This window comes from Oryctolagus cuniculus, chromosome 2, assembly GCF_964237555.1.
Source record: "Oryctolagus cuniculus chromosome 2, mOryCun1.1, whole genome shotgun sequence".
In the NCBI taxonomy this organism is placed as follows: domain Eukaryota; kingdom Metazoa; phylum Chordata; class Mammalia; order Lagomorpha; family Leporidae; genus Oryctolagus; species Oryctolagus cuniculus.
Window position 1 is genome coordinate 144,407,748 of NC_091433.1, and position 20,141 is coordinate 144,427,888.

Here is a 20,141-nt window from a genome sequence, read left to right on the forward strand (position 1 = left end):
AATTGGTACCAATAGTTTGAAGCCAAGATTTTAAATAGTAAACATGGTAAAAAAATTTATTAACATCAGAATTTGGTTTATGTCATTTTTGTATATATGTGTATTTGTGTAAACATGTAAATAAATTTTCCTCTTTTAATGCTGAATAATAAACCATTTGTTCCATTAAAATTTTAGATTACTATGCAGTTGGCAGCTGAAAACTATACTTAATGGATACCATCAAATAGTCCAACAGGTAAGTCCTTTAAATCCTTTAAAATGTTTGTTTCAAGTGAGGATAATCAATTACTCAGTTTATGCTTCCTTGAAGACCTGCTTTGTAGGATGTTTAAACAAACATGTTTACTAGTTGATTAGTTTTGTAGGGTTCAACTCTTTCCTATCCAATGTTTTAAGGATCTATGTATTATAGAAAATGTTTTCTTAGAGTCCTCAGCAGAGCTCTAGGTGGCATTTGTATTGAAACTGATTTACATCCTTGAGACATAGTTTCTTCAGATGCATTCACCCTAATCCATACCCATCACTTCTTGATTGATTATTCTGATGAGACTGAGTAGTTGTTACAGGAGAAAAGCATCTGCATCCATTAAGAGCTGTAGCAAATCTGTGGCAAAAATGGGGTTTTAGCTCTAGATTAGCAACAGAAAAGGTATGATGGAAATCACTTAAAAATCATGCATACTTGCATAATGAGAAAAGATAAAGATAGCTCAGGTGTGACATAGGCAGAAATAATTTAGTTATTCTTAGGTTTAGGATTGTCTACTTGAAAAGTTCTCTAAAGATTAGAGAACTGGAAAAAATCAGTTACTGAAGGAGCTGAAAATAATGAAATGACTTGTAGAAAAATGCATACTAACAGAATTGCATTTCATTTGCTTTATTTGTTTCTGTGTTTTATCTTTCTGTGTTTTCTCTCTTGTCAAGGCAGGGTATCTATAACTGACTATGAAAGTCACTCACAGTATTACTAAGCAGCAAAGACATGTCGGAGATAAACGATCTGTAGAGTGTAGGCTGTCATCCTAGCATTTTAATTACAGTTTTTGTAGAGGATGTTTAAATTATTTCTACCCCAACTCATTTCTGACTATTTAGATTGTACATCAAACTTAAGAAGTAAATCTAATGAGATATTTAAATAGCCTGAAAACATTTGTTAATAAATATTAGGTATGATAGTAAGATCTATGACTTTGCTCTCCTCCACCAATTCATCATCAACAGGATTCCTAGAAAAGTCCTAATAACTTATCTCCCCCACCTTCTAGTTGGTCAAGTAGACTCGGGATTTGTTTTTTTTCCAAAGGTGAATTAAATATTACTGTTTTCCCTTTAGTAAATATGGGCCAGGAGTTCAACAAACTTTTTCCTTTAAAGGACCGGGTAGTAAATTTTTTAGGCTTTGTGAACCTTAAGTCTGTTGCAACTATTGTTCTTTTAGCACCAAAGCAATTTTAGACAAATGGTAAATGAAGGTATATGGCTGCATTCTAATAAAACTTTATTTACAAAAATGAATATTGAGTTGGATTTAGCCTCTAGGCTGTAAGTCACAGACCCTTGATACAATTTCTTATTTGTAGTGAACTAAGGGAAAAATATCTTGAAGGAACAGTCAAAACTTGTTCTACAAACATGCACCCCCTCAAGTCTATATGATGTGAATGGTATCTCTTCAGATAGTACAGAAATATCTTAGAGTCTTACTTGTTCTCATTTATTTACATACTGACTGTTCAGAACTGTATGGTGTTAATGTAATGTATTGCAGAATGTAACACAAATTTGTTATTCTAATTTTAAGCAGGGGAATGATATAGCATTCTGTCTAAAAAAGCTGTATAAAACTCGATAACTTTTTAAAAAAATATTTATTTATTTGTTATTTGAAAGGCAGAGTTACAGAGAGGCAGAGAGAGAGAATGCGAGTGTGAGCTTCCATCCACTGGTTCACTCCTCAAATGGCCGCAGTGGTCAGAGCTGGGCCCATCTGAAGCCAGGAGCTTCTTCTAGGTCTCAAGAGGGTGCAGGGGCCCAAGGACTTGGGCCATCTTCTTCTGCTTTCCCAGGCCATAGCAGAGACCTAGATAGGAGGTGGAGCAGTTGGAACTTGAACCAGCACCCATATGAGATGCCAGCACTGCAGACATCTATCTTTATCCTCTATGCCACAGCGCTGGCCCTTTGATAACTTTCTTTGCTTTTTCTTTATTCTTTAGTTATTTTAAGAAGGAAAGATTCTAGGATATGGAACCATAAATCTTAACTATTCTTTGTACTTTAGAGGCTATTTCCTATTTACCATTTTGTTAAAGCAGGTTTTACTTTATTGAATGATTCTCTGCTTTTGAATTAATGTGGGTTAATTGTTAAAGGGCAAAAATAACAACTGTTGGTAGTCCTTAAGATCAAGGGAAAAATCAAAATGGATGGTATTGTTGATTAATAATAATCAGTAATTTATTAATCTAAATTTATGCTTTTCCTGCACATCCTGTTGCTCCTATACCAACCAGTTCTTTGTTTTAGTAATGATGATGTTTTCTAGGTCTATTAAAGTTAACAGTAAATGGTGCTGAAGGAACAGAGGAGTATGTGTAGTTCTCTCTCTTTTTTTTTTTTTTTTTGATTTCTTTCTTTTTTTTTTTTTCTTTAGTAAATATAAATTTCCAAAGTACAGTTCATGGATTACATTGGCTCCCCACCCCCATAATTTCCCTCCCACTCGCACCCCTCCCATCTCCCGCTCCTTCTCCCATTCCATTCCCATCAAGATTCATTTTCAATTATCTTTATATACAGAAGATCAATTCTGTATATATTAAGTAAAGATGTCATCAGTTTGCACCCACACAGAAACACAAAGTGTAAAAAACTGTTTTAGTACTAGTTATAGCATTGCTTCACATTGGACAACACATGAAGGACAGATCCCACATAAGAAGTAAGTACACAGTGACTCCTGTTGTTGACTTAACAATTTGACACTCTTGTTTATGGCGTCAGTAATCTCCTTAGGCTCTAGTCATGAGTTGCCAAGGCTATGGAAGCCTTTTGGGTTCGCCGACTTTGATCTTATTCCTACAGTGTCATAGTCAAAGTGGAAGTTCTCCCTTCAGAGAAAGGTACCTCCTTCTTTGATGACCCGTTCTTTCCACTGGGATCTCACTCGCAGAGATCTTCCATTTAGGTGTTTGTATTTATTTATTTATTTATTTATTTATTTATTTTTTCCCAGAGTGTCTTGGCTTTCCATGCCTAAAATACTCTCATGGGCTCTTCAGTCAGATCCGAATGCCTTAAGGGCTGATTCTGAGGCCAGAGTGCTGTTTAGGACATCTGCCATTCTATGAGTCTGCTGTGTATCCCGCTACCCATGTTGGATTGTTCTCTCCCTTTTTGATTCTATCAGTTAGTATTTGCAGACACTAGTCTTGTTTGTGTGATCCCTTTGACTCTTAGACCTATCAGTGTGATCAATTGTGAACTGAAGTTGATCACTTGGACTAGTGAGATGGATTGGTACATGCCACCTTGATGGGATTTTATTGGAATCCCCTGGCATGATTCTAACTCCACCATTTGGGGCAAGTCTGATTGAGCATGTCCCAAATTGTACATCTCCTCCCTCTCTTATTCCCACTCTTATATTTAACAGGGATCACTTTTCAGTTAAAATTTAAACGCCTAAGAATAATTGTGTGTTAATTAAAGAGTTCAACCAATAGTACTAGAACAAAAAATACTTATATCTCACTAGAAATACTTTTGAGTGCTTTTATTCCTGCAAAAGGAAATTTGTAGGAATAGCGGAATGATGATACTTCATGTCATACTTTTTGGATGTAAATATTGCTTCATTGTTTTTCATATTCACTTAGGCATGTATTTTATTTTAGTATAGTGAGTAGACTATTCATTGTACTCCATGAAATTAATTGGAAATACATGTTTGATCTAGAGAATGCAGCACTCTCCTGACCTAATGAGTTTTATGATGGAGTTGAAGATGATTTTGGTAAGATTCTTTTTTCTAACACTTTCAAGATTCTGTAAGTCATAATTGTTTTCTGTGACCTTTAATCTTTAAAAAAAATTATATAGAGGTACTCCCAAATGATATCTTACTCAGGAATCAAATACTCGTCCTACTACCTCCCCAGAGTTTTGGCTAGCAGGAAGCTGAAGTCAGGAACCAGAGCCAGACATTGAACCCAGGCCCTTTGATACGGGATACTGACAGTGTCTCAGTGTCTTGCCCTCTCTAGATAAATACTTGCCTCTCTGTAACCTTTAAAAACTAACATTATTAGAAGTTAAGACTTGTAAACTTCTAGTCATTTAATGTTTTAATGTGCATAAATGTGTGTGGGTACTTTCATGAAGAATAGAATTATTTGTAGGAGCCAGTGTGAGTGTCTTGTAAGCTGGGTACTCTTGGCACTAGAATAGAGCAGATAGTGAAGGAATAAAATGTACTGCTGGCCTGTCAGAATTTAAAAGAGATTGGGTGTTTATATTTGAAGATGCAATAGGATGTATTCATAATTTTGTATACCGCCTCATATTTCTGAAAAATTTTAGTCTCCATTTCATATGTACAATTAAAAACAGTAGTTTATTCAGATAGTCAATTTGCATGTAACACTTGATTTACTTTATCCTATTGACATGTTATTTTCTTAAACATTTTTTATTACACAAGTTTTCCACATAAAATAACAAGGAAGACTATAGTGAATACCAGTTGGCATGACCTAATGTAAGCATTTTGCCCATCATATGTTCCCTTTCCTACTTTGTAGAAGAGATTATAACATTTTTTATAAGATTTATTTATTTATTTATTTGAAAGGCAGAGCTACAGAGAGGCAGAGGCAGACAGAGAGAAATGTACCCCATCTGCTGGTTTACTCTCCAGATGGCCACAATGGCCAGAGCTGCACCAATCTGAAGCCAGGAGCTTCCTCTGGGTCTCCCACACGGGTTCAGGGGCCCAAGCACTTGGACCATCTTCTGCTGCTTTCCCAGGCCATAGCAGAGAGCTGGATTGGAAGTGGAGCAGCTACGACTCAAACCAGCACTCATATGGAATGCTGGCGCTGCAGGTGGCAGCTTTACCCACTTTGCCGCAGCGCCAGCCTGAGACTATAATATTTTAAAGGAAATCCTAAACATTGTATCCACTCTTCCCTAAATACTTGTATGTTAGTGTATATGAATATCTCTTAATAGTTATATGCTTTTAATCTTTTGAAAAATGCTATTATAACTCTAGTGAAGTTGGGGCTGGTACTTTGGCATTGCTGGCATCCCATATTGGAGTGCCGGTTCAAGTCTTGGCCACTCTGCTTCTGATCAGCTCCCTGCTAATGTGCCTGGGAAAGTAGCAAAAGATGATCCAAGTACTTGGGTCCATGCCACCCACATGGGAGACCTGATGGAATTTCTGGCTCCTGGCTTCAGCCTGGCCCAGCCCTGGCTGTTGTGGCCATTTGCAGAGTGAACCAGTAGATGGAAGGAATCTCTCTCTGTCTCTTCTCTCCCTCTCCCTTTCTGTCACTCTGCCTTTCAAATAAAGAAGTAAATTTTTTTTAAAGCTATACTAGTATATAATTCTTAACAATTTTTTTTTAACTAAGATCTAAAACAGAATTTGACAAAACAGTTAACAGTTTTTGCAGCAAAACTTATACACACAGGCATTTCTTTCCTTTTGTTTTATGCTTTGACAAGTAAATCTGTGGTACTTCCAGTGAATTTAACAATAATCCTTAGAGCTGATTTTTTTTGTATCTGAATCCACACAAAGTCCATACATAATATTAAGTTGATATGTCTCCTAAGTCTTATATAAGACTTACATTATAACAGCATCTCCTCTTCACCCATTTCTTTCTTTTTTTTCCCATGCAATCTACATGTAGAATAAGCCTAGTTACGTGTCCTATAAAGTTTCCCACATTCTGGTTTGGGCATTCATAATATTTGGGTCAATATCATGGTGCAGCGATTAAGATGCCCCTTGGGATGCCTTCCTTTCATATCTGAGAGTCTGATTCTTTGTCCCCACTCTGCTTCTGATCCAGCTTCCTGCTAATGTGCACCCTGAGAGGCAGCAGGTGATGACTCAAGTACCTGAGTTCTTGTCACTCGTATGGGAGACCCAGCTGGAATTCTAGGCTCTCTGCTTCTACTGGGTGTAGCCCCAGCTGTTATGGGAATTTGGGGAGTGAACTAGTAGAATTGGTGACTGTAAGATTGATCTTTCTCTCTCTCTCTCTGCCTCTCTCTCTCTGCCTCTCAATACCTGCTTTTCAAATGAGCTAAATAAACATTAAAAACATCTGAAAAAACCACATTCATGATATCTTTTTGACACATTCTTTTACACATTGAGCATCCCTAGTATAAAAACTTGAAATCCAAAATGCTTCAAAATCCAAAACTCTTTGAACATTGCCATGACCCAACAGGTAGAAAATTCCACATTATAAAAGCTTATATTGTTGTTGTTTTTTTTCTAAAGATCTATTTATTTATTTGAAAGTCAGCATTACACGGAGAGAAAAGGAGAGGCAGAGAGAGAGAGAGGTCTTCCATCTGCTGGTTCACTCCCCAGTTGGCCGCAACGGCCGGAGCTGTGCCAATCCAAAGCCAGGAGCCTGGTGCTTCCTCCAAGTCTTCCCATGCAGGTACAGGGGCCCAAGGACTTGGGCCATCTTCTACTGTTTTCCCAGGCTGTGGCAGAGAGCTGGATGGGAAGTGGAGTAGCCAGGACTCGAACCGGCACCCACATGGAATGCTGGCACTGCAGGCGGTGGCCTTACCTGCTACACCACAGCGCCGGCCCCCAAAGCTTATATTGATATATAATTATATAATTGTTATATATATATAATAACATAATTATGTATAATTATAGATACAATTGTGTATATATAATTGTGTATATACATAATTTATGTATAATTATGTATATACTTGTTATAATGTTAAACAAATTTATTTTTTTAGATTTTTTTTCTTGTTTATTTGACAGAGTTACAGTGAGAGAATAAGAGAGAAAGGTCTTCCTTCTGTTGGTTCATCCCCCAAATGGCTGCTACAGCCGGTGTGTTTCAGCCGGCTCGCTGAACTGATCCAAAGCCAGGAGCCAGGTGCTTTTTCCTGGTCTCCCATGCGGGTGCAGGGGCCCAAGCACTTGGGCCATCCTCCAGTGTCCTCCTTGGCCTCAACAGAGAGCTGAACTGGAGGAGGAGCAGCTGGGACTAGAACCCAGCACCCATATGGGATGCCTGTGGCGCAGGTGGAGGATTAACCTAGTGCGCCACGGCACCGGCCCAAATTAAATTTATTTAAAATATTGTTTATAATTTCCTTGAGGCATATTATATGTATAAAAATTATATGAAACAAATGAATTTTGAGTTTAGACTTGGGTCCCATCTTCAGGGTAATTCATCAAATATATACACCCGCGAATAACCCAAAATCTTAAATTCAAAACATTCTGGTTGCAAACATTCTGGATAAGTGATACTCGACCTCTATTTGTTTCACCATTGGATCTAGAGGTTGCTGCTGAATTGGATTTGCTTACTCTGGTGAGAATACTTGGTGTTCTGTACTAACAATGTTAGGAGGCACGTGATGTTAATGGTTCAGCATAGTAAAGTTAAAATTGACCAATAGCTGTAGAGGCAGGTAATGTAAAGTTTTTCATCAGCCTATCACCTGGTGATTTTATAAATGGTGATTTTAAAAAATTCCATCATCTGCATTTACTATGTGGAAATCTCTAGTGTACTTTTCATTGATTTTTTTTTTTTTTTGGTTAATTTGAGATACAGCTCATACTAAAGAGATAGGGTAAGTAGAGATAGGATAAGTGCTTTTTTCTTTTTTTAAACATCAGTTTTTAGAATAATGAGTTGGTGCCTAGCAACTGTCACAGGGAACTAAATACTTCAGTATCATTATGAACTGATTAACTTTAATCCTTTGCACTCCTTTTTTTTTTTTTTTTTTTTTTGATGCTTAAATTATCTCAATTTGGGCTATATAAGCCCTTTCGTGTTGGTTCCTGAGTGTTTTTTTTTTTTTCTTTCCTAATTATTAGTATTTGAAAGGCAGAGGTTCAGAGACAGAGATGTTGCATCTACTGGTTCACTCCCCACATGGTTGCAACAGCCAGGGTTGTGCAGGCCAAAGCCGAGAGCCCAGACTCATTCTAGATCTCTTATTTGAATGGGTGTTAGGGACCCCAATATTTGAGCCATTTCTTGCTGCCACCTGGAATGAGGATTAGCAGAAATGTAGGAATAGGAAGTAGAGCCAGTACTGTACCTAGGTGTTCCCAAGTGTGATGTGGGTATCTTAAGTGACATCTTAACCACTGTGCCTGTGGCCGCCCCAAGTTCTTTTTTTTTCTTTTTTCTTTTTTTTTTTGGACAGGCAGAGTTAGACAGTGAGAGAGAGACAGAGAGAAAGGTTTTCCTTCGTTGGTTCACCCCCCAAATGGCTGCCACGGCCAGCGCACTGCTCTGATCCAAAGCCAGGAGCCAAGTGCCTCTCCTGGTCTCCCATGCAGGTGCAGGGCCCAAGCACTTGGGCCATCCTCTACTGCCCTCCTGGGCGAGAGCAGAGAGCTGGACTGGAAGAGGAGCAACCAGGACAGAATCTGGTGCCCCTACCAAGACTAGAACCCGGGGTGCCAGCGCTGCAGGCAGAGGATTAGCCAAGTGAGCTGCGGCGCTGGCCCATTACACTCATTCTAAGTATTCTTTCTGGCTGGCGCCATGGCTCACTAGGCTAATTCTCCACCTGCGGCACCGGCACCTCAGGTTCTAGTCCTGGTCAGGGCGCCGGATTCTGTCCTGGTTGCTCCTCTTCCAGTCCAGCTTTCTGCTGTGGCCCGGGAAGGCAGTAGAGGATGGCCCAAGTGCTTGGGTCCTGCACCGGCATGGGAGACCAGGAGGAGGCACCTGGCTCCTGGTTTCGGATTGGCGATGTGCGCTGGCCGCAACACACCTGCCGTAGCAGCCACTTGGGGTGTGAACCAGCAGAAAAGGAAGACCTTTCTCTCTGTCTCTCACTGTCTGTCTCTGCCTGTCAAAAAAAAAAAAAAAAAGTGAGTGTAATTAATTGTCATTCATATTGATATTTACAGCTCAAATTGGGCATTATAAATATTCTGCTTTTTCTCTGAAAATGTTTATTTCCAGTGATATTATGTTTTTTGTTATTCTTTACTAGGCCTTTGCTATATCTGTATTTACACTTGTTCACATAAAAATAACTGCTGCTACTGCCACTGACAACTGAAAGCAGTTTGATATTTCCCATGGTTGTTTTTGAGACCTTTTATTCTCAGTATCAGTGACTGTTTACTGAGAAACCTGTTGCTAGAAAGTTTATTTTTGTCTTTTTTAAATCCTTGTAACAACCTTATGAGGTAGGGCTGTGATAAAATGGGATGTGAGTAAAGAGTTTAAAATCAATTTCTGAAGTTTAAATATTGATTTATGACTTTATGACCCCTAATTAACAAGAGTTCTCAAAACTATTAATTTTTTCAAAGGCCATGGTGCAAGAAATTTTAAAAAAGGTAAGGTGAAGAAATGGAGCGTATTTGGTTTAAATTCCCTTGTTATTGTAGGAAAATGTCTCATCTTTTTATTTCTAATAAGTTATACCAACTGAGGACTAAGGGAACCAGAGTAAAACTATATATACCATGTTTTATTAAGCTCTTATTACTGAGATTAACTTTATTAGATTTTAAGTTATTACTCCATTTACTTTTGAAGAAATACTAGTTGTAAACTAAAATGTTAACATCTCTGATTTATATTATTCAATACATTTGTATTTCTGAATAATAAGATTCTATGTTTGAATTTTCATAAACTGGAGAAAGTTGATGATTTTATAGCTCATTGGATGTGGTGTACCTGAAAATGTAAGAATCATTAATTTATTTTTTAGCCTATGTTGTTAGAAATTGGCTTCCTGCAATGTCATCAACAGAGACAGTTTTGAGGAGGATACTGTAATGAAATTTTGTAAATCTGTTTATTCCTAGTTATTACTAGGAAACTTAATAGTTCATTACCTATTTAATAAATAATTATACTTTTTTATTTTTTATTTTTTGACAGAGTGGACAGTGAGAGAGAGAGAGACAGAGAGAAAGGTCTTCCTTTGCCGTTGGTTCACCCTCCAATGGCTGCCATGGGCGGCGTGGTGCGACCCGTGCACCGCGCTGATCCAAAGTCAGGAGCCAGGTGCTTCCCCCTGGTCTCCCATGCAGGTGCAGGGCCCAAGTACTTGGGCCATCCTCCACTGCCTTCCCAGGCCACAGCAGAGAGCTGGCCTAGAAGAGGGGCAACCTGGACAGAATCCGGCGCCCCGACCGGAACTAGAACCTGGTGTGCCGGCGCCACAAGGCAGAGGATTAGCCTAGTGAGCCACGGCGCCTGCCAAATAATTATACTTTAAAATAATCCATGAAGTAGCTTGTTTCATTTCTTAGAGCTGAGCCACTGAGAGCTCAAGATCTCATAAGTTGAAAATATTGAAAGTCAGGATTTGAAACTTTTCTTTGTGAAATGACCCTTTCTAGTGTGCACAGTTTCTTCCTCCTCTGTGGAAAGTGTATTCCTTGTCTTCCTTCACCCACTGTGCTCTTACGCATGGAGTGGGAGTGAAGATTCCCACCTATCATATTGAAGTGCCTGAGTTCAGGCTCCAGCTGCCAATTACACAGCTTCCTGGTAATGCAGACCCTAGGAAGAACCAGATGATAGTTCAAATAATTGAATCCCTGCCACCTATTTGGGATACCTGGATTGAGTTCCTGGCTGCCAGCTCTGGCCTGGCTCAGTCCCAGCTGTTGTGGGATTCAACTATATTTCTGGGTAATTTTAAAATTTATTTATTCGAGAGGCAGAGACAGTAACAGAGAGCTTCCATTCACTGGTTGACTCTAAATGCTTGTAACAGCTGGAGCTGGGCCTGGGTAAAGTAGGAGCTGGGAACTCAATCCAGATCTCTCATGAAAATGGCAGGAATCCATTTACTTGAGGTATTGCCATTGCTTCCCAAGATGTACATTAGGAAGAAGCTGGAGTTGAGCTGGGTGTTGAATAAGTACCCCAATATGGGATGTGGGTGTTTTAATTGCTAGGTAGGACAAATGCCTGCTCTTACAGAATATATTTTAGTAATTTTGTGCATGAAACGAAGTTTCACAGTGTGGAATTTTTTGCACTGCTGATATCATGTTAACATTCAAAAATTTTCAAATTGTGTAGCATTTTGAATATTGTATTTTTGGATTAAGGATGCCCAACTTGCAATAGGTTTTGATAATGCAGATCATATGAACATCTAAGTAATCTGTAGAAACATTTATTTTTACTTTCCAAATAAGATACTTGTCTAGGTTAATAACTTTGAAGTTATTGGTATTTTTCAGCCTCATTAGTTCTAGTGACATCAATGTTTTTAAAAGTAAAATTTAGTTTTGATTGTGGGAGCCATTTTAACAACATCACAGGTGGGATTCGCAAGGACAGGGACTCTAGATGGCTGGGAAAATATTGGATGACTTAGAAGTGAAACAAATTAGCAGATAGATGCTTATTGTGACAACAAGTGGTTTTGTTTGCTAGGATATGGTTAATAATGGTATACAAATAGTATGGGCAGTGTAGTTAGGCTTCAAACTTTTCTTTAAAAGCACTTTTTAAAAAATTGCATAGATATGTCAAGCATCATCTCCACAGGAGTTGAAAGTGAAGGCTTGAAGATGAGATTTCTGCCCCCCCATCTTTAATAGGCATTATAGTCCTGGAGAATAAATATTAAAATCTTACAATCTTTGTGTGTTATAAAAATTGACATTTTGCATGACCTTCAGTGCAGTCCTTTTACTTTTCTTGAGAAGGGGCATAAAGTCAGCTAGATTTTCTATAAAAATAATGGACACTTTAGTTAGGCACTAAGAAGATAATGAAATTGTGTTCTGTATTTGGTTCTAATAATTCATTGTGTAGCATTCCACAGCTGACTCGTTTTTTGTTTTTCCTTTTAAACAGGGAGTTGCTTTAAAGAATTCTCAGGAGATACCTGTGCTAACTTCACCTCCCCAGTTCTATTCAAGCCTTATTGAAGAGATAGGAACTCTTGGTTGGGATAAGTATGTCTAGTTAATTTCAGTTCAGTACACTTCCAGTTTATCATTTTGTTTTACATCTGTTTTTACTTAGTGATTTGTTGTTAGAATATCTGATCCTTACTGTTACTGTGAGTCAGAGAGGGATATCATAAACAGTTGACCTACAAAGTAAAATGCTAAGCATAATTTGTAAAAACTGACATTTTTATGTACATAGTAAGATGTTACCATAATAGATATTTTCACTGATCATATAACATTATTCTGAATGTTACTAAATTATTCAGTGTCTGAAAAGTGATGCCTAGAAATGTGAAAGAGAATGAAAAAAATTATATTTTTGATGTATATATGTAGGTAGTTTTGGTTAATAAGCAATTTGGCCTGCCTAAATTTAGTATATAGCACTTTAAGTGCTTTTGTGATTTGAGAAGTGAATTTTAGCAACCAGAGTTTGAAAGAATCCTCTGGCTTCCTTTGGAAAAAAAGGTTGTGTAAAGAAGTTCACTAAATGGTTATGTGGTTGTTAAAATTTCATCCATAAGCCACCTGGAAAAAATTGATGATTTGGTTGATATTCAGTTGCTGAATTTAGCTCCCTTCCTAATGCAGGTACTTTGAAGCACATTTTATTAGGTGTAGTACCATCTTTCTATTTTGACCTAAAGCAGCAGTAAAAATATGCTAGTTTAATTCCTGTAACTTTTTACCACTGTCAGTTGTATTGTAGTATTCATTTATTATTTGAGGTTAGATTGTATCTGTTACTTAGATAAAGGCTCATTTTTCGTTACCATGTAGGAAGAATGTGAGTTTTCTACTGGTAAATTTTTCTGAGTATGTTTAAAACATTTTATTGTTCAACTGTTTATTTTTTATTTTAGTTATTTTATGATTTGCTCTTTGACAGCCAACCTAAGAAGAATTAGAAAAGCTACGAAAACTAGAAAAAAGCCTTGTAAAAGCAAATGAACATATCTTAAATTAAAAATATATGTTCTTTAATATACTTTACATTAGTAGGTGAAGAAAAACTAGAGACAAAACCATATTATAGAGTCCCAGCTTATGCTTTGTGTCTGGAGGGGACACAAATGCAGTGTGATTATCAGAGAAAGAATGCCCGTATCCCTTCTTCCCTGTTTATTCCCCATAGGCCATTGATTTACAGCCATTCCTCCTTTTATCCAGAGGCCATTGTTTCCTTTTACCATTAATTATAGTGAGTGGGTCATACCTTTATAGGTGCATCTCTGTGAAGAGATGGCTTGGCCATTCGTCCTGGCATGTACTTTGGTTAGAATTCTTAAGTTTTTTATGAGTACTTCTTTGTTTCTTTGTTTGTTTCTTTGTTTGTTTCTTTGTTTGTTTCTTTCTTTTTTTTTTTTTTTAACGGGCAGAGTTAGACAGTGAGAGAGAGAGACAGAGAGAAAGGTCTTCCTTACGTTGGTTCACCCCCCCCCAAATGACCGCTACAGCCAGTGCGCTGTGCCAATCCGAAGCCAGGAGCCAGGTGCTTCCTCCTGGTCTCCCATGCGGGTGCAGGTGCCCAAGCACTTGGGCCATCCTCCACTGCCTTCCCGGGCCACAGCAGAGAGCTTGCCTGGAAGAGGAGCAACCGGGACAGAACCAGCGCCCCAACTGGGACTAGAACCCGGGGTGCTGGTGCCGCATGTGGAGGATTAGCCTAGTGAGCCGCGGCACCGGCCTATGAGTACTTTTTGACCTTACTGTTTTCCTGGGTAATAGTCAAAGTGTGTGGATCGGTACTAAGGAGCCCTGAGTATTTATGTACTTGGTTTTTGCCACGTACTACAAATTCAGTTGTCAGCTGTTAAAAGTGCACTGAACTCATGATTGCAAATAATAGTGTTAAACTGTAGATGGACTGCATAAAGTCTGTATAATCCAGTTATTTTTTATGTTTTCTAAATTGGATTTTAAAACTGAATTGCTTTATTTTGGTCTGTTGTATAAATTACTTGAGGATACAACTGACTTGCATTAGGGATGTAGAATGAAACAGTCCTGTGAAATGCGGTAGGGATTTTATGTTTGGAGGGCTTCCATTTTATGATACAGCACTGTCTTTCTAAAGAATCATGAAAGAAGTTTTCTCCCATTTTAGATTTTGGAAAAGTCATACTTCTGCATGTCCAACCTTTTTTTTAATGAATAATGTGACTCCTGTTATTGATTATCCTTTGTTTGCCTTGGCTCTTTGGAAGCTTAGGCTCAGAATTTGTACGCTTTTTAGAGCCACGCTGGATATAGAGTTTACATTTCTGTATGCTGATCTTACCCTGGCTTTTGGTCTGCTGTTCTGCTGTTCTTTTGTTTTTTTTTGTAAACTGCCTTTAAACTTTTATGGAATGAGTGGTATTAAAAATAAAAAGCTCAAGTTGTCAATTTCTCAATCTCTTAGCCTGGTTTTCCTTCTGACATCCTCATTGAAATTGTGTTTATAAAGATTGCCATTTATGTCAAGTTCCATAAAAACATTTTACACTAACAAATTGATTTCATTACTACAAGCAACCAAACTCCCATAATATCCCCTTCTTCGAGAAAAAAACTCAAACAATACTGCCAAATTTCTTTGTTTTTTAAAATTTTATTTTGGCATTATAAAGGACCTATTTTATTTTTCATAGCAAATATTTTGTGATAACATTTTTAATTTACATTAAAGTCAAAGGCTGCATAAAGAGTTCAACAAGTAAAGTGTAAAAAGAATGTAGTTCAGCAAGAATATGGGAAAGAGCTATAATTAGTAATTGTTCAGAGATGTCAATTTCATTCATTTACAGTAAATTTTAAAATAATCACAGATGATTAAAGCTATAGTAGTATATCATTCTTAACAATTTGACAAAGATATGAAGCATTTGACAAAACTGTATTTGCAGTAATACTGTTATAGGCATCTCTTTTTCTTATTTACCTTTTTTTCTTTTTTCCCCAAATTTAACTCCCATATGTAAAGGAGAACATGTGGTATTTGCCTTTCTGTGTCTGGCTTATTTCATTCAAAGTGATATCCTCCAGTTGCAACCATTTTTATGCAAATGATACAATTTCATTCTTTTTTATAGCTGAGTAATAGTCCATTGTGTTTGTATATACCACATTTTCCTTACCCTTTAATCTGATGTTAAACACCTTGATTGTGTATTTTAGGTATTGTGAACAGGACTGCAAACATGGTGGTGCAGATAGCTCTGTGATACAGTGTACTCATGTCTTTTGATCTGTACCCAGTAGTGGGATCAGAGTTCTTCTATAACAGTCATGCCTTTTTTCCAGGCAGGTCTTCATTTATACAGGCTGGAACACATCTTGACTCTTGTATTTATTTTTGTCTAATCAATTATCAAGCCCCACCTAAAATTGTTAGGATGAAAAATTCTGTTTTCCAAGTGAGTCTAATTTTGAATAGCCCTAATTATTGCATTTAAGTCAACCTGTAGTTTCTTTTACTCATTTTTTTTTTTTTTTTTTACCTTGAAGGTTTATATATTTATTTGAAAGAGTCACAGCATGAGAAATCTTCCATCAACTGGTTGACTCCCCAGATGGCTGCAATGGCCAGGGCTGGGCCAGGCCAAAGCCAGGAGTCAGGAACTTTTTCCAGGTCTCATGCTTGGGTAGCAGGGTCTCAAACACTTGGGTGATCTGCTGTTGCTTTTTTCAGGCTATTATCAGGGAACTGGATCAGAACTGGAGTAGCCGGGACACAAACTGGTACCCATTTGGGATGCCGGCATTGTAGGCAGCGGCTTTACCCATTGTGCGACAACTCTGGTCCCTAGTCTCTCTTTTTGATAAACTAGTTTATTCCCTTTTGATATCCATAATTGACAGTAATATAGTCATTCACCAACTAGCAAATATATTCAAAAGTTTTTACGTTGTGTATTTGAAAATCAAAACGCATTCTTGTAGAAATTTCTTAAGTGGAAATCCCAATCTATACACATTCTTGTAGAAATTTCTTAAGTGGAAATCCCAATCTATAAGACTCTATTTGGTAACTGAAATTTAGCCATTTGAAGCTCTTAAAAATAGTATGAGGAACAGAAGTGATTGTCTGTTTCATGAAATAATAGGAATAAAAAAGAAAACCCATCTTCTGCATTTTCTTGAGTAATGGACATTATAGACAGATGTATGAAATGAGTTATGTTATATGTTTAACAATTAGTTTCCTATCTGTGGATTCTTTAAACTTCAGAGTACCGGTGTCATCACATTCTACCGGTAGTTTATGCCTCTGTAGATTTCTGCATTATTTATTTGAACCCTAGTTTCTTCCTCTTATTTTTGATTAATTTATTAGAGGGAGGGATGAAGGGGGAGAGGGAGAAGGGGAGATCCATGCATCTCCCATCTGCTTATTCACTCCCCAAATGCCCACAAAGGCCAGGCTGCACCAGGCTGAATGGGAGCTGGGAAATCAATGCAGGTTTCTCACATGGGTGACAGGAGCCAACTACTTGAGCTATCACCCCTGCCTGTCAGGGTCTGTGTTAACAGAAAGCTGGAAATGGAGCAGAGCTAGGACTGAAATTCAGGTGCTCCAGTATTATACCTGGGCATCTTCAGTAGTGTCTTAACTGCTAATCCACTGTCACACATAGTCATTAGTGTTTAGTGCTGTAAAGAACTTTGTGTTCAGTGCTATTGAATTTTCTGACTGGTTTTATGTTCTAATGCATCCTTTTTGCTTTTACTTAAAAATAATAGTGAAAAAATTAAAAAGTAAAAAATGCTAATAGCTAAATTAAAATAGTTCAAATGGTATAAAGTGAAATGCAACTCCTACTTCATCCTGAACTCCAATCTTCTCAGTTTTTTTCCAGTGACATACTCAGTTTTTTCTGTTTTCTTACATGTAGGAAAGCTTCTCATTACATGTAATAAAAATTCTGTTATTACTTACATACAGGCAGTTGATTTTTTTTGGTGAATTTTAAAAACTGTTGCATTATAACATACATACAGAATAGTGCACAAATCTTAAATGTACAGGTTAATGAATTCTCCAAGTCAACGCATTTGTGAAGCAAACATCCACATCAAGAAATAAAATTACTAGACCTTTCAATGTTTTCTCATGTCCCTTTTATTGCTATCTTTACCCAAAAGGTGACCATTGTGCTGTTCTATGCAACAGAGATGTTGAGCTAGTTTTTGGACTTTATGTAAGTGGGATCATACAGTATACAACTTGTACCTGACTTCTTTTGCTCAGCTTCCATATGTGAGATCCATTTGTGGTGTTGTAAATTTTTATTCATTGTGGTTGCTAAGTAGTACTCCACTGTATCATTGGCATTTATCTTTTCTACTTTTAGTGCTTGAATTGCCTCAAACTTTTGGGTGATACTTCTGCTGTGATCATTCTTGTATATGTACAATATAGATATGTATCATTTCTGTTGGCTGTATAACTAGTGTGGAATTGCTTGGTTATAGAATATATGGGTGCTAAGGTTTCAAAGTTATAAAACTGGCTCCCAAAACGTTTGTACAAGTTAAATATCACTAATCGAGAAATCTGAAATGTTCCAAAACATGAAACTTTCTGAACTCCAACATATAATGCTAGAGTGGAAAATTCCATACCTTGGAGCTTTGTTTCATGAACAAAATTATGAAAAACATTATATAAAATATCCCTCAGGCTATGTATATAAGGTGTACATGAAACATAAATGAATTACATGCTTAGATTTCGGTCCTACCTGTTTCATCTTATGTATGTGTAAATATTCCAAAATCTGAAATCCAAAACTCTGGTCCCAAGCATTTCAGATAAGGGATAATTAATATTTTGAGGTATAATTAGTTTCCTTTGTCCAATAAGGTTGAGCACCTTCTTATGTGTATATTTACTATCTTTGTATCCTCACTTCTGAAGTGGTGTTTGAAATCTTTGAACATATTTTTGGATGAGCTTGACTTCAGTTCTTTATGTGTTCTCTTATGTATTCTGAATATGATTCCATTGTCAGCTGTTATTGTTAGAAACATATCATCTCTGTAAATTACTATTTTAGTCTTTTAAACAAGTTTTATTCATTTGAAAGGCAGAGTGACAGAGGGGGAGGATGAGAGAGAGTTTACATCCTCTGATTTACTCTCAAAAGTCCACAATAGCCAGATCTGGGCCAGGCCAAAGTCAAGAGCCAGAAACTCCATCCTGGTCTTCTGTATGGGTGACAGGGGCCCAAGTGCTAAGACCATCTTCTGCTGCCTTCCCAGTTGCATTAGCAGGAAGCTGGATTGGAAACAGCAGCTAGAACTCAAACCAGCATTGCCATATGGGATGCTTGTGTTGCAAGTGGTGGTTTAACCTATTGTGCAATGCCTGCCCCTCTGGTGTTCCATTTAGGAAGTATTTACTGACCTTATGGTAATCCTGTCAATTTCTATATAAACTTCATTAGATTTTTAATTGAATAAATAGATCTATTTATGGAAAATTAACTTCTTTGTTATATTGATACTTTAGTCCATGAACATGGGATATCTTATTTTTAGTCTTTTAATTTTGTTGACTCTTGAGTTTTCTTGTGTTCTAACCTCTCTTGTTAGATTTATTCCTAGATTTTATGTTATTAAATGATACTATAGGGCCAGCATTGTGGCACAGTAGGTTAAGTCCCTGCCTTTAACACCAGCATCCCTTATGGTTGCCAGTTCAAGCAAAGAGAGGCAAAGGCAGAGAGAGAGAGCGCTTCCATCCGATGGTTCACTCCCCAGTTGACCACAACGGCTGAAGCTGCACTGATCTGAAGCCAGGAGCCAGAAGTTTCTTCTGGGTCTCCCACATGGGTGCCAGGGCCCAAGGACTTGGGCCATCTTGTACTGCTTTCCCAGGTCATAGCAGAGAGCTGGATCGGAAGTGGAACAGCCAGGTTTCAAACCGGCACCCTTATGGGATGCTGGCGCTTCAGGCCAGGGCTTTCACCCGGTGCACCACAGCACCGGCCTGTTGCTGTGGATTCGTTCTGAGAGGAGGGGTGCCGTGGGGGCAAGAGGCGCAGAGTCACCACACAGACCCTGGGAGTCGGGTGAAAGCGGGCCAGAGGTGAGCAGTTGACAGACTTGTTTATTTCAGGTGGTACAGCAGCTTAAATAGTTGAGGCAGCCAGTCCCGTCAAGGAGCAGTTTATGCCCTAACCAATCACAGCCGGTTGCCAGATGGATTCCCAGGGGGTTTTCGAAGCCATTCCTGAGTAACTGACACTCAGTTGCCAGCGGCCATCTTGGCATGGCCTCCTCATTCCACCACACTGGCCCCCTGATCTCCCTTTCAGACTCAGAAGTGTCATAGCTTCATTTGTAAAATGCATTCATGTAATAATCACGAGCCCCTAGATAATTCAGAGATTTAATGGTTTTACCAGAAGTGAGCTGATGCTTTCTTCTTTTTTAGATAGCACATTTACCGTGTAGAACGAGTACAGTTCATCTTCTTGGCCTTTCAGTTTTGTTTTGGTAAGGGGCTGAATTTTACTACAGCTGATGATCTGCTGAACATACTAAGTAAGACTTTTGATTATCTATCTATGTTGGATACTGATTGGTGGTGATGTTTTCTGTAATTCCTAATGCATTTCAAAGAATTACAATATTGGAAATGGAGATATATACTTGTTTATATTGAATTATTTCCAATGATTAGACCAGAGTTTTACTTCTGGATTATTAGCTGTGTCACCTTGAGCAAGTAACTTAACCTCTCTGATCCACATTTCTTCATCTTTCAAATGAAACTAATTATGCCTAATAAGATTAAAAAGAAACATGTTGTGAGACTCACCTAGCTCCTTGCAAAAAGTAGGTATAAGGTTGTTGAGACACTAATTCACCCAAGACTGTCAGACTATATCTTAATTTTATAGTACTTAATTAGTATTATGATTTAATTATTGCCAAT

The 20,141-nt window shown here is 37.8% G+C and overlaps 1 protein-coding gene across 12 annotated transcripts in view; it reads left to right on the forward strand.

Annotated features, from left to right (window-relative positions):
• FANCL (FA complementation group L) overlaps positions 1-20,141 on the forward strand; it is an 83,952-nt gene that overhangs the window by 12,291 nt on the left and 51,520 nt on the right. For 5 of the 12 annotated variants that reach the window (XM_051838710.2, XM_051838725.2, XM_051838736.2 and 2 more), the window contains 4 exons: positions 178-238; positions 3,971-4,027; positions 9,593-9,619; positions 12,114-12,214. The exons of 1 other annotated variant lie outside the window; for it this stretch is intronic. In XM_051838710.2, coding sequence (XP_051694670.1) covers positions 178-238; positions 3,971-4,027; positions 9,593-9,619; positions 12,114-12,214 — 246 coding nt within the window. The remainder of the gene's footprint in view (positions 1-177; positions 239-3,970; positions 4,028-9,592; positions 9,620-12,113; positions 12,215-20,141) is intronic. 6 more of the 12 variants (XM_051838724.2, XM_070069702.1, XM_070069701.1 and 3 more) reach the window with 2 other exon arrangements.